Raw genomic sequence first — 13,661 nt, forward strand, 5'->3', positions numbered from 1 at the left:
GCTAGAGAATATGCTGCTGAGCAGAACCTTCAGTGTTCTGTGAATCTGTCTTTTCACTGTATTGAAGTATTTTGTGTTCCGTACCTTGATTGAATGCTTACATTCTGAGACTAATATATAAATATGACTAAGACTCGTTGTTCTTTCAGTTCTGCTGAATGCATGCAAGATCCACACTGATTTTTGGAACTGTAACTTGCTTTACAGTAATGGTGGTTTAGTATTTGAACTCCCCATGCCTAATGATGTCATCAACCATCTCGCCTTCCTTCCTATTAGCCAGACTAAATTTCAGCTTATTAGCAGGAGCTATTGTGCTTCCATATTCACAGAGCAGTGATAGAGTATATGAAGTATCTTGTCTGGATAAATGTTGTGCTTTTTAAAAGTGATTAAATTTGCAGGCATGAGGCATGCTTATCTTCAGTAGAAGGACAGACACTTCAGAATATGTAACACCTCTTCTTGAAGTCTTGTTAAATCCATTGCAATGACTGATTAATTTATAGAGTTGCAGTTGAAATTGTGTGTATAAGGATTGGGGTAAAAGGAAGTTGCCTAATAAAAATCTCAGCCTTGAGAGCAGAAGCTAGACAAATTTTTCTCTTCTTTTTATGAGTGTGTATATTCTCGTGTCCTAACCAAAGTAACTGTTCAAATATGTATAAATAGTTGATCATCTTTGTTTAGAATAATGCAGGTTCTGATCTAAGCTTCTCCCCTTCCTGAACCAATAGAGGCAAGTTCTTTAAAAAGCCTCTCTTAATATTTCTCTTCAGAGAGATGTAAGTGCTGACTTGCAGTCAGCTTGTCTCCAAATAAAGCAGTGAGCAACACTCAGTGCAGAGACACAGACAACCTGGTATTAACTGGGGAAAAGCATTTAATTGACATTTGATTTGGGACATTTAAGAGTTTAAGCCTCCAAATCCTTTGAAGTGCCATTATTTTTTCTTATTGTTGTTAGGGAGATTATGAACACTTGGATATGGATTAGAGGGGAACAAATTTTCCCAGTGCTGCTTTTGCCTATTTTCCTCCTTCATTGTATGGCCCCATGTTTGTTTTTGAAGTTTTTAACCTGTATCTCTGACAGTGTGGAGTTTTATACTGTCTCATGCTCTTCTTCAGTTCTTCTGTATCAGTTCCTTGAGCAGTCTCTTCTCCATATCAACTTGAAGTAAGATTTCTGAAGTGAAATTTCTGCAAAGCTGCAGGAGGCACAATTTTGAATACAGAATTCTAAAATAATTTTATTTAATAAGCTATTCTGAGCAGCAGAGGATACAGAGGGAATCTGTAATTCAGCAAGTGGGATTTTACTGCTGTGAGGTCAGTGAAGTAAAGAGAGAAGCACATACTTTTTTAAGAGTCTACTTCAGACTAGTTTCTGATGACACAGTCTAAGATGTAATCTTGTATATCTAAACATTCCCGCCCATGAAAAAAAACCACAGAGGTACCTAAGCCATTTTAGGATGGAACAAAACCTAAATTCAGTATTTATAGTCTAGTATGGTCATGTTCAGCTTTTGTAATGAGTCCTGTAATTTAGTGCATTACTTGAAAATCAAAGTGGAAATATTTTTATATTGTTAGCAATATAGACCAGTTGAAAGCCCATGAAATAAAAGTATTGAGGCAACAAAGGAAGTTTTAAATTGCGCACTTTTGGGACCTTTTTTATTTAATATGGCTTATCTGAAATACAGTGACTATTGATAAAACATGGAATAAGCTTGCAGTCAGGCCTCTCAGGGTATGATGAGGTGTGGTCGAAGGGATACTGGGCTTACATTTAATCTGGTACATGCTAATTAGATGATGTTTTCAGTCGTCTTTCTGTAAAACAAACACTAATGCTTTTGGAGGATGCATATTTTTTTAGTTTGGTTGTGTATCCTGTATTCTTTCATTTCCTCCCTTCTGTAGTCACAGTGACCAAGATATTTTCTTTTTGCAATGAAAGGCAGAAAAATCAACCAATTTCACCTTAACTCAAGACTTTCATTGTTTATGGGCTGGCCAGTGGAAGGTGGAGTAACTGTATTGATGCAAATTATTTTGTGACCTTCCATAGAAGTAGAAATTTTGTTCATCTCCATTCTATTTTATTTACACCATAGTTGAAGTTATGGCTCCACCTACCAAGAAAGGAAATGGCAATGTGGAAGAAATGGAATGAGGGCAGGGGGTGATCATACAGTCGCCTTTGGAAGCATGGTGGTTTATCATGCACAGTTAAGTAGGATGGGGCTAAAGCCATTTGAGTTGAGATGGCTAAAGCCATTGAGAGCATGCATTGAAGTTCTTCTCCTGTGCATGGCCACAAACTTTGAAATGTCTGAAATCCTCTGGTGTTGCTTTATATTCCAAGGAGTGTGGTTTTGCACGTTACTAAGCCAGTTCAGTAACAGGATGTATTTGCTAGCCAGATTTCCTGTCATTAGCTGCCTCTGCTTTTCTGCACTGGTGTTCACCTAATCGTGTGGTGAGCTGATTCAGAAAGTGAAACTAATAAGAAGGTGATTATGTTTCTGTGGTTCACCTCTGTGAATTAGCACATAATAATGTCAGATGCTAATACAGGTGTAATGGAGAAGGCTGGAATGGGAAAAGAGGCAGAAGAGGTTAGACTGGCAGCAGTCGTCTCTGCTAAAACACTGTAATTGTACATAAGCAGAGGAACACTTGAAAATGTACAGTATAAAGTGTTAACTATAAACAACAATTTTCAGTTCTTTGCTTTCAAAGATAGAACAGAGTTTTTACTGAAATGGTCATTGTTCTCTCACAGCTTCTAGCTCCTGAATGTTGTGGGAAAGAGAAAAAGTTGTTTAATTAGTGGAAGAAATTTTGAGGGTGGAAACAATAAGGATCTTTTTGCCAAGACTTTTGTAGTTCATTCTTGGAGGTGGGGGTGAAAACCCAAATTCATCACACTATCAGGAAACTTGCATTCTATTGTTTTAAGTTGTTATTTCTGAGTACTGACTTTAGAATTGTTAGACTCCTTTACCATTGAGCCAAACTTAAACACACTGGGGTTGTGAATTAATCTTAGGTGACTTCAGCTCTTATGAAAGCATACTATCTTGAAAATGGAAAGCTATGAAATGGTAGCTGTTGTTAACTGAGAAGTTACCAGGTATCTTAAGCTTTGAGTTATTAATGGAATTGAAATAAACTCTTATGGCCAGACCTAGTTAGTAATGAGGTTTTGGCAAGTAAACATTCTCTTAGTGATGGGGTCCTGAGTCGTCTTACAATGGGAGATGCATTTTGCAGAAGAGTAAATGATATTATTTTGTTTTCGTCCTGTGTCAGGAAGAGAAGTCTAGGTTTAAGTTCTTCATCTTTCATATGTCTGCAGTGTTTCACTGTTTCTGTCTAGGCAGAAGTTCATCAGTAACACTTCAGTTTTTTAGGTGTCTTCCATACTTTCTCTTTTTCCAGCATTAAAGTAAACTAGAGTCCACAGTAATCAAGTCTATGAGTGGTAGAAATCTTCCTTCCACATACCAAGTTCTTAATCAGGAAGTTGAAACTGGTTAAAGGGCATGTTTTAAAATGGAAACATCCCAGGAGAATAAACCTGCATCTTTTAGTCTTTCTTGGTTTCCAAAAGCATATCTTTATAAGCTATTTTCCTTGCAGGATGAGGTACTGCTACAAGATGCAGTCTTGTAGCTTTTTCCCTACATTATCTGCTAAAATCAATGGAGGGATCTTACCCCTTTAGTGAACATCTATCTTTTTAATTGTGACCTCTGTAGCCCTCACCCTAGTAGTGGTCAGAGCTTTTGTCTTCCAGATGTGTATGTAATGTGTCAAAAGTGTTACCTCCATTTATTTACTTGTAGGTCATCTGAACTTCTGTAGTGCTTTAGGTCTGCATGTTATATTTAAGAATCTGGTCCAGAAGACCAAGAAAGATTTAATCCTTCAGTGTAGGCCGTGCTTTGGAAAATCAGATTTGTTCACGTTGGGCTCAATTTTCTGATTCAAGTTTAATCTTTCAGTTTAAGATGAATAATACTACTCTTCACAGAAGGATTTTGATGCTCTTGAGAAATCAAGGGTATCAAAATATCAGTAATATAAGTCAGTCAATATCAACTCCATACAGTAATGCCATTGGCAATGCAGGATTGCCTTGGAAAAAAGATACAATCTGCCTGTATGAGATGTGTTTCAGTAAATAACACTTGAGGCAAAAAAACATACCTTTTACAAAATTAAAATAAAGCAACACAAGCTTAGTTTGTGATGAATCCTAATCTCAGTTAAATGTTGTGATGCTCTTTTCCATCTGCTACTCTTTTGAGCAACTTTTTGTTGCTCTAACCCCCCTTAGAAATCTCATTAATGAGAAGTATCCCATCTGAATTTGGTAAGTGAACCTTCAGGGATCTAAGCAGAAGAGAAGGGGGAGATCCTTGGAATGGAGACACTGAAATTGTTCTTTGGTCAGGTTTGTAAAGTCTGCATTGCAGTAGATTTGCACATTGGTTTGGCTAGACAATAAGATCCCTTTTTCCATCCCATCTGCTAGCTCGTGGGTACTTGTGAGCATACTTAGAACTTGTCTGTTCATTTCCCCTTCTTCTCATTAGCTTTTTAGTAATTCCTTGACCAAAAGTGTCCAAGGAAACTCATCTTTGTGGAGACTGTAGCCTGTTCCCACAGTGTTGATACTGTAGGATTGGGCAAAGGAAAAAAATGCCATCTAATCCAGGCCTCAGCTAAGCTTAATTTTTGGTCAGTGCTATAGCATGTAGTTTCCCTCTGTGATGAACATATTTATTAAAGAATAAATACCTGATCTCATAAGTAAGAAACTTCCTGCACAGATTATTTTTACAAGTATGTGTGTCTAGTGAATTCATGAAGCACTTACCTGCTTCACAGAGGCATACTATAACTTCTATCACTAGTTGAACTAATAGGAGTGCAGCTCCTCTCTTTCTAGATCTTATTTTTTAATAAGCACAACTTTATACAGACCAATAAAAGACTGGTTGTTCTAACAAATTGGTTTTATTGAGGACTCTTTCTACTGTGAGTATTCAATTCAGCTGGGATGCAAGTTTTGCTTTGTATTAGCTCATTGCTTAGGCTGCTCAGTATTCACAGTTGTCAGTCTCACTTATATAATCTTTTTCCCCAAGAAAAGCTTTTAAACATTTTCTTGTTTCTGTTCTTGAGCAGCCTATTCTCTAACTAAAGAATCTAATTTAGAAAACAAGGCCATTTGAGGGCAAGTAGTAGTGCTGGAGATCTATTTGAAGTTTACGTGATTTAAGTGAAGAGTCTTTGCTTCCAGGCAATTAATCTTTAGAGACAGAGCAATAGAATACTTCAGTAATTACTTCAACTGTAAAGATTGGCAATGACCTGAGCCAATAATGTCTTTTAATGTGGTAACTTCTAAACTACTAATTGGCCAACCCCCATCTCTTGCTATATTTTGAACCTAACAGCTGGCAGTGGAAAAAAACACTAGTGGTTTGGGATAAAGAGTAGGTCTTTCCATTGTTTTTAAGTTCAGAATGCTTTGGAGTTAAGAATGTGGTAAAAAACAGCAGTGAAATGTAGGGGAAGCTACTTCTGCCATTATGTTATGGCTGAAAAATAAGTTTTACAAGAGTTTTTGTGTTCAAAGTTGTTTTAAAATGTTGTAGTTTGCTTTCCACCTTTCAACTCAGAAAATAATTGATCATTTAAGAACTCGGGTAGTTGGGTATTTTCAGACTTCAGCAATTCCTGTAAACCCCTGGATCTGTGCTTGCCTCCTTCATGTTAGGTGCTCCAGACCCACAGTACTTTAGCATCACCAATGTTTGCTTAGGATGCATCTGAGATTGCAGGTGATCAGGCTGGAAGGAGGAAGAATAGTAATCAGTTATTTCAGTTCCATTGCAGTATCTTTTCTGTTATCCTGAATTCATCTTGCTTTCCCTGAAGAACTGTCCCTCAGATTTCAGATGGAAAGTGAGGGGAGCAGAACTCCCCAGGAGCAGTGGTGTGTTGGACTGGTACATATATTTGGGTCTTGAGAGCCAGAGCATCAACTTGTTTCTTGGGAGGTGGAGCCCTAACTTGGCTGTTGCTGGGTGGACTGGGAGAAGATTGTAACAATTACAGTGAGTAACTTTGATTTATAAATCAGTACACTCCGGAACACTGTTCTGAGGACCGAATCTGTCATGACAACTAAAATTGTTGCCCTTCTATCACCCAGTGTTGTTGTTCTTGTTCTGTTTTTTCCCAGCTTTAGTTCTCGTCTTCTAGTTTGAATTTGCTAGAGACATACCTTTGGCATTAGATTTGTGCTGACTGGAACTGACTTGTGATTGCCATAGACCTGTTGACATTGTCTTCTTAATGGACATTCAGTTAAACTTTTGCTAGATGTATAAAATAAACAGAGTGCTGGCTTTTATTTTTTTACTATTGAACAAAAATCATTATATTTTACAGTATTTACTTGAGTTGATATTTGGGTGCGTTTTCACATGCATAGTCTGTATATACTGTACTTTCTGTAAAGTTGCTTTTCTTTTCCCCTTTTTCTCTGCCAAAAGGAATCAGATACACCACCTTGCACAGCTCCTAATGTTTACCAGTTCAGTCTTCAAGCACCGACTCAGCTTATGGCCAGTTTAGCACCCGCATTGCCCCTGCCAAGTGGTAAACCCCAATCTGCGCCTCCGAGAGCCCTGATAATGGCCACCAGTAATCAGGTATGAGCCAGCAACTCTGTCACGAGCGAGCAATCACACCGCAGGTGCAGGTCATGTGCGCTGTGCTGTCAGTCTAAAAGCCTCTGAGGATAGCCTTCATAGAGCATGTGCTGAGCTTCATGTGGTCATGAAAGTACTTACTGCTGTGTCGGAGGTGTGGGGAGAACAAAGGGTGGGAAAGGGTTCAGAGTAGAAGAGCCTCTCCACAACACAGACACCTAGGAGCAAGTTAAAGGAGGTGTGTCAGGTGTCTGACTCCTTAAGTTGTATTTGAGAATCCTGGTGCCCTACTGCTGGGATATTTGTAGATCTTTAGGCTCTTTAATTTCCACCACCATAGAGGTGGTAGAGTTGTAAGATAGTTTTTGAATTTTAAGGAATAGTACTGACCTTTCTAGGCTTATTTTGTTGTCTTGATTTTGAATTATTAGATTTGGTTACACTTGTAATATTCTGTAATATATTTTAAAGGTAGAGAACAGAAGATTAATTATGGACATGTGCACAAGATTTTTTGCAAAAAAATTTAATGTGTGCATAATTGTGCTGGGACCTGAATGTATTTTGCCTAATGTATCCATTCTGGTATGACCTCAGTGCATCTTTCTGCAAGAAAACACTCCCTCAGTCTTGATAATTAAAGCTATTAGTCAAACATGCCTCACACAAGGCTCATTGCAAATTGTGGGTTGTAGATTGCCTATGGTAGCAAAACACTGAGCTGGTTTCTTTGAAACTTAGTTTTGGTCAGGTTCTCTTCCTACTTCTCCAAGTCCTTCTGTCAGAGTTCTTGGGAATCAGGGGCCAGGAGATTTTCAACTTAACGCCTTTTTTATTTGATTCAACACTTACTTCGTGGATCTTCACTGGACGCTCTCCTATTTGTCCATATTTCTGTTCCTTGGGAGCCCAGACCTGGGCCCAGCACTCCATGTATGACCTCACCTATGCTGAGTAGAGGGGAAATTATCACTTCCCTTGACTAGCCCTTGGTTTTAAGCTTCTAATTGATTACACAGATTCTTCCCCTCCTTTCTTTCCCTACTGCTCAGTCCCATGTCAGCAATACCAACTTATCTGCACAGGAAATGTATTTGTTAGAAGTTAATAGAATAATATATTAATATTATAATGTCTGCAATTGAGTATTCACTGGCTAGTGAATATAGTCAAGTCTGAAACTTCTGAAGTTTTTTTAGAATAAAACTGGAAAGTTATTTTAAGTTAAACTTCATCTAAAATATGAACTTAGTGTAGATTATTCTTTCCTTAACAGCTCTGCTTTTCTGAAGAAGTACCCTGGAGCTAGTCGGGAGGAATGCAGTTGTTAGTACAAAAGAAGTTGGCATTCAGAGTGTTTGCCACAGTTGTGAAGAGACAATGTGTTGTGTGAATTTTGGATATCTGCTAGAATTTTGAATCTTGGAAACAACTGCTTTGTTGCACTTTTTCTGGCTTTATGTTCCTTGGCTGTCCTTTCAAGTGATTGTTAACTGTTCTGTTAGTAGTTTTTCAGTACTTAAATGTTTAAAAGCAGGATTTTTTTTTTTTTGTGGCTTTGCTCTACAAAGATCTGCTTTTGAGAATCTCATTAAATCAGAAGAATTTCTTACTACCTGTAGTTTAAAAACGGGATAAAAGGCTATTGGCATTGAATTTACCAAAAGCTTATATTCTGTGAAGTAGAAGTGGGTTTTTTTTGATTGAATCATAAGTGGGAAATGAAATCCTTTTACCCAGAATACTGTAAATATCTCCTTTCCACTTGGAGATGGCTGATGGCTTTTCTTTTGAGTTGATGAGACTCAGCTAGCTTATAACTCTTAATAAGTGCACTCTACCATCTTAGACGACTCCTGCTCTGTTAGTCTTACACATGTTCAAGTCTTTCTTAAAAGCGAGTTTTCTTTCATAGTCAAAAAAATTTGAAAGGGACTCATTTGTCTGCATGGTGTCTTCAGCTTTCTCCCTGACAACTTTTTGCACCTCAGTTCAGTTTGGAAAACTGTACCTAGGTGTCGAATACAACTCTCAAAAGCAGGAGGTGCCAAGAGCGTTTGACTGTATTTTGAACAAATTACTGCCTTCTAGGCAAGTGTGCTGCTGTTTAAGCTTCCTGGTATTTTCATTTTTGAAACATGTTTGGTGTGATTACCAGTTCTATTTATGTACTGCATTATTAATTGGAGAATTTCCAGATAGTTTAGGGAGTGATTAAGCTCCTGGCACAGGTCTGTGTGCTTTTCAAGATCATTATCATCCATCATTTATCCAAGGTAATCATTCTTCTACTCTGCTGACAGAAGTTTGAAATTTTACTTGGGGGAGCAGAACAGTTTATGAAGCAGTGCTGCCCATTAGAAATAAGCAGGAAAGCATGTTGACATGCATGTCCAGATGAGTAGAGGGGGCAGAAATTGCTTGGTAACTTCCCAAGGAGAGAAGGGGAGTACATTCCCTGTTGCTACTTAGAGATAAGTTTAATTCATGCTGGATTACTGTTCACTAGTTTACTAAAATGAAGACAGAAGAAACTTCCTTTTTGTTAGGTCAGAAGAAATCTTTCCTTTAACTTTTAAGATCCTTTCTTTTTTCCCCCCAAAGGGTTATGTTTTGATTCCGAAGCATTTAAAGCCAGCAAGCACCAGTCCCTCTGCTGCACTGGCTGGCTTCCGGTGTGTCTGAGGAAGTCTCCAGTAAAGTTGAGTGGTGTCTGATTAGGAATATGTTTGTTGCTGTGGAGACAACTAGGAAGTGAAACCTTAATGTCAGTGCTGAAATACAACGGTCAAAACCTGTAAAGGGACTTGCAATCTTTTTTTTCAGATTCTTTTGAGTTTGGCCAAACAAGGCAAAACATTTAAACTTACAAAGTGCTTTTTTATATTCCATTACAGGCACTTCTGTGGCTAGCGTACTTTGTTTCAGAGTTTGCTTTTATCCAGAACAATTTTTAATGGTGCTGCTTTGTCTCACTAGTACTGCTGATACTGCTTGTATCTCTGAGATGATTGCTGGAAAGCTAGCAGCATTGCAAACAAAATTGGTCAGGGACTTGAGTCAAAATTTCTTTTAGATGAGTGCAAAAAGTAAAGTATAGGTCACTTGGATGAAGGATAAATTTGTAAAGACACATTTTAATTCATGTCAGTGCAGAAATGCCAAATTCCCTTTGTATATTGAGATACTTCCATGTTTTCAGTATGTCAGCTTCAATTTAGGAACGACCTGATTTGTTCAATGGCATTTTTAAGCTGTTTAGGTACTGAAGACTCCTTCACTCAACCGAATGACATTTTTGTTCTTTTTTTTTATTGAAAGTGCTCTCATTTAGGGTGGAATATTTTTTCAGTGCCCATGCGTTTTCATAGGAAGTAGGCTATGGTTGTCTACTTTGGAAACAGTTTTGATTCTGAATGTCAGACTCCCATCTTCTGTGTGTGACAGAACATCGTTTGGTTTTTAACACATGCAGAACTTAGAAGAAGATGATATTTTATTTCTCTTTTCTAAGGAAAGAAGAGAAGAAAAAACTGGACCTGAGTTTCAGAGGTTGTTCAGGTGAAAACAGTACTAGAGATTTTTCATCTAGGTTGCCCTATACTTAGACAGACAATCTTTATGTGGTGTTATCCTTCCATGTATGGAAACTGACTTAGCCTGACCAGACCCTGGATAACCTAATCTGACTGCTTACAACAGAATGTTGGGTTAAGTGGTCTCCAGAGGTCTCCATATAAACATCCAGTCGAGATGTTTATAGGACTGTAAGAAATCCTCTGGCCACATTGGCGGTTGCTTCCTGAGTTGCAGGAAAATCTAAATAGTAGTTTCTTAGAAACATAAAAAATCTCACCATAAATAAAAGACTTACGGAAATGCAGAAGTCATACCTTCCTTTTGTTAACATAGTACTCCTTTATCTTCCAGTGTCATTGTAATCAGATTTTTGCTCACAAACTGAGATTGATTTGAATAATCACATATGTATTTCCTCTGCAGACTTTTTCACATGTATTGGTATCACCTCATCATTTGGAAAGGGTTTGTTCTTACTGTAGTAATAGTTTTTCTGTTCCAAATCAAAAGTGAGAATTCTTAGTGAGGTAAGATCTTTCTTTAAGGTCTGAAACTGTCAGCTTTTTGCTAAAAAAGCTATTATCTCTTGTTCTCTGTATTGACAAGTATGCAGATATGCTTCATGGCCCATGTCACAACAGCAGCAAAGTTGCAGTATGAGTTCTGTCTTCTGGTAGCATTGTTTTGACTCTTGCCCCTCAGTTTTGAAACTTGAGTACTGACAAGATCAAAAAGGGTATTTATTTCATGTGTCATTCTACTTTCTTTACCATAATGTAATTCAGTATTTGCTGTGATGCTGATGGTACTGTCTGCTGTCAGTCCTTCATTTTTGGGGACTAGGCCCTCTGCTGTCTCAAATACTACTTTATCTTGGAGCTATATCAGACTAATATTGCTTAACCTGTTGTAAAAGATGAAGACAACCTTGACCCTTGTGTGGTAGTTCTGCCAGTAATCTATAATGAAGTGAAATAAAATATGAAATACTGAAATAATCTGCTCCCTTGAAGCTTTTATTTTTACAAGCTCTCTTGTGCTGGAAGGTAAGAAACATCTAAAATCTTTCTTGCTTTTGAGCTCTTTTTAGTCCCCATGTGATTTTCCTTTTCTTTGCTGTTCTTACGGTTGGCCCCATAAATTTCCCCTCTTAGTAACCACAGAAAAGAGCTTGGGCTCATTTTATAAAATCTATTCAGGACTCAAGATTTTATCAGTTGTAGCTGAAAGTCACCTGTAGGTCCCAAAAAGAAGAGTCTTTGTTTGCTGTGCTTTGAGCCTTATTTCCTTAGATTGCCAATACTGAACAACTTTTGGAATAACTTCTACTTCAGCTTAGAATTCTAAACCACATAGAAATCTTACCAGGTTAAGAGTACACCCAGGTAGCAGTGCAATTATCTTGCAGAATCCTATTAATTAATCTAAAGTAATGAAGCTAAGTTGTCTAATTATTGGCTTATTGCTCATGTCATTGGACTAAAATGTTGGTTAGGTCATTGTCCATTATTTCTCTGGAAAATAATGAATGTATTTCATAAAGAAGAAGTTAATTTTTTTTGTGTATTTACAGATGTTATGATCAGAAAGTCAGTAAGTGAATGCTACAAGCCTAAAATAGAGAATTTGGAAATATTGCAAACTTTGTGTAATATTGAGAAAGCATGATAGGTTATTTAAGGGATACTTAAAATGTTAATGGTACCATAAGGTAGCACTGAATACTACTCTGGTATTTCACATTAAATGGTTTTGAGGTGTGTGAGTTAGATTACAAGTCTGATCAGCTGCAGTCATAGCCTTTATCCTCTTAACAACAAGACAGTAAATATGTGATCTTTCAAAACTGTCTTACGCCTTTTCTAAGCTTTTCCTTTACCTCTGTAAGTACTTACCAATCATTTTGGAGCACTGTATGTATAATCTGTTTTAAGTTGAGCACAGATACTTTATTACCAACATTTTTCTGCCTTTCTTTCCTCCTTGCTTTAGAAATTCTGTCAGGCAAAAAAAAGAAACCTAACAAAAGACCAAAACAATTCAGAAGCCTGTTTATGTTTAGACTTCAACTCTGTTATATTACTTGTGTTATTTCAAATAGTAGGGGATTGATTTTTTTGCTATAAATTTTCTTTTTGAATAATGGCAGTCTTTAAATGTCAGCAGTTTTGTACAGTAGATTTGCCAGTATTTAAGAATAGAAATTTAGTTTCCTTAGCAAATAATTACTTGGTATTTCTATTGCAACCAGATTTGTTTTGTTTTTTTTTTTTTTTTTTTTTTTCCTGAGGCTTTTTTTTTTTCCTCCAGGTTTTTTGGTGTTTTTTTTTTTTTTCTGTTAGGTTCTGGGGGTTTTGTTTTTTTTTTGTTTTTCTATTTTATGTTGATTTTTTTTTTCTGGAAGCTTTTTTAACCTGGTATGTGATGAAGAATTTCACCTTACCCCACCCCCAGCTTTTTCTTAAATGCGAATTCTTTAGTTTACCCTCCAGATGCTGCAGATTATTCAACACAGCTAAAAACCAAACCAGTTCTATCATTCCTTTGTTGAATCAATAACCTTAAGATGGGAGAGATTGTTCTATCTAGAGAAATAGATACAAAGAAGTTGAAACTTCTAAATTGAAGATTCTCTGTCATATCACAGATGAAGGGCTTTCTTTTTGGATTATCTGATCTCTCTAGACATCATCTGCTACAGATGCTATCTCTCAGTGATTGTGTGAGTCCTGAGCATGGGAACATCCACAAGTTTGTGCACAGGAGAAAGATATTTGATACAGCCTTTTGAGGTTTCCAAAAACATGAAATAAATTTCTTTTATCAAAGATCTTGAAAGACGTTCCTGAAGTGAATGATGTGTCCCATTTTAAACAATTAACTAATTGGAAAATGAGGAACAAAAAAATTCATTTTTTGTAAAAGAGTTCACTAGAAAAGCCCTGCAGAAGTTTGTGCTGCCTAATGCCTAAAAGGCAGTGGATGAAGCCTGGTGAAGTTTGCTGGTGGTGTGAAGCACCTTAAGGGCTACCTGAGAAAGGATGCAGAAGGACCTTTCAAGGTGATGCACTAGGAGGGAGAGAAATAATTTAAACTTTGTAGAGAGTGGTAGGCCCTGAGCAGACAGTTTCTTGTAAAGATGACATCTTGCAAAGATGACATCTTGCAGAACACGGACAGTGAGTATAATTTTGACATTTCTTTCCTCATTAGAGGAAAGTCAAAACACAAATGGAAGCAGAATAGGGAAAGATGTTACTAGTGATCAAACACAAGGAATTGTTTCTGTGTGAAGAAAGAATGACTGTTTAACCTCGACAAGATGAGGTATATGTT

The 13,661-nt window shown here is 37.2% G+C and overlaps 1 protein-coding gene across 4 annotated transcripts in view; it reads left to right on the top strand.

Annotated features, from left to right (window-relative positions):
• The window catches only part of TENT4A (terminal nucleotidyltransferase 4A), a 58,800-nt gene that overhangs the window by 40,514 nt on the left and 4,625 nt on the right, over positions 1-13,661 (top strand). For 2 of the 4 annotated variants that reach the window (XM_068196343.1, XM_068196353.1), the window contains exon 11: positions 6,588-6,746. The exons of the other annotated variants lie outside the window; for them this stretch is intronic. In XM_068196343.1, the coding sequence (XP_068052444.1) occupies positions 6,588-6,746 (159 nt within the window). The remainder of the gene's footprint in view (positions 1-6,587; positions 6,747-13,661) is intronic. 4 annotated transcript variants of the gene reach the window in all.

Source organism: Anomalospiza imberbis, chromosome 1 (genome assembly GCF_031753505.1).
Source record: "Anomalospiza imberbis isolate Cuckoo-Finch-1a 21T00152 chromosome 1, ASM3175350v1, whole genome shotgun sequence".
NCBI classification, from domain to species: Eukaryota; Metazoa; Chordata; class Aves; order Passeriformes; family Viduidae; genus Anomalospiza; species Anomalospiza imberbis.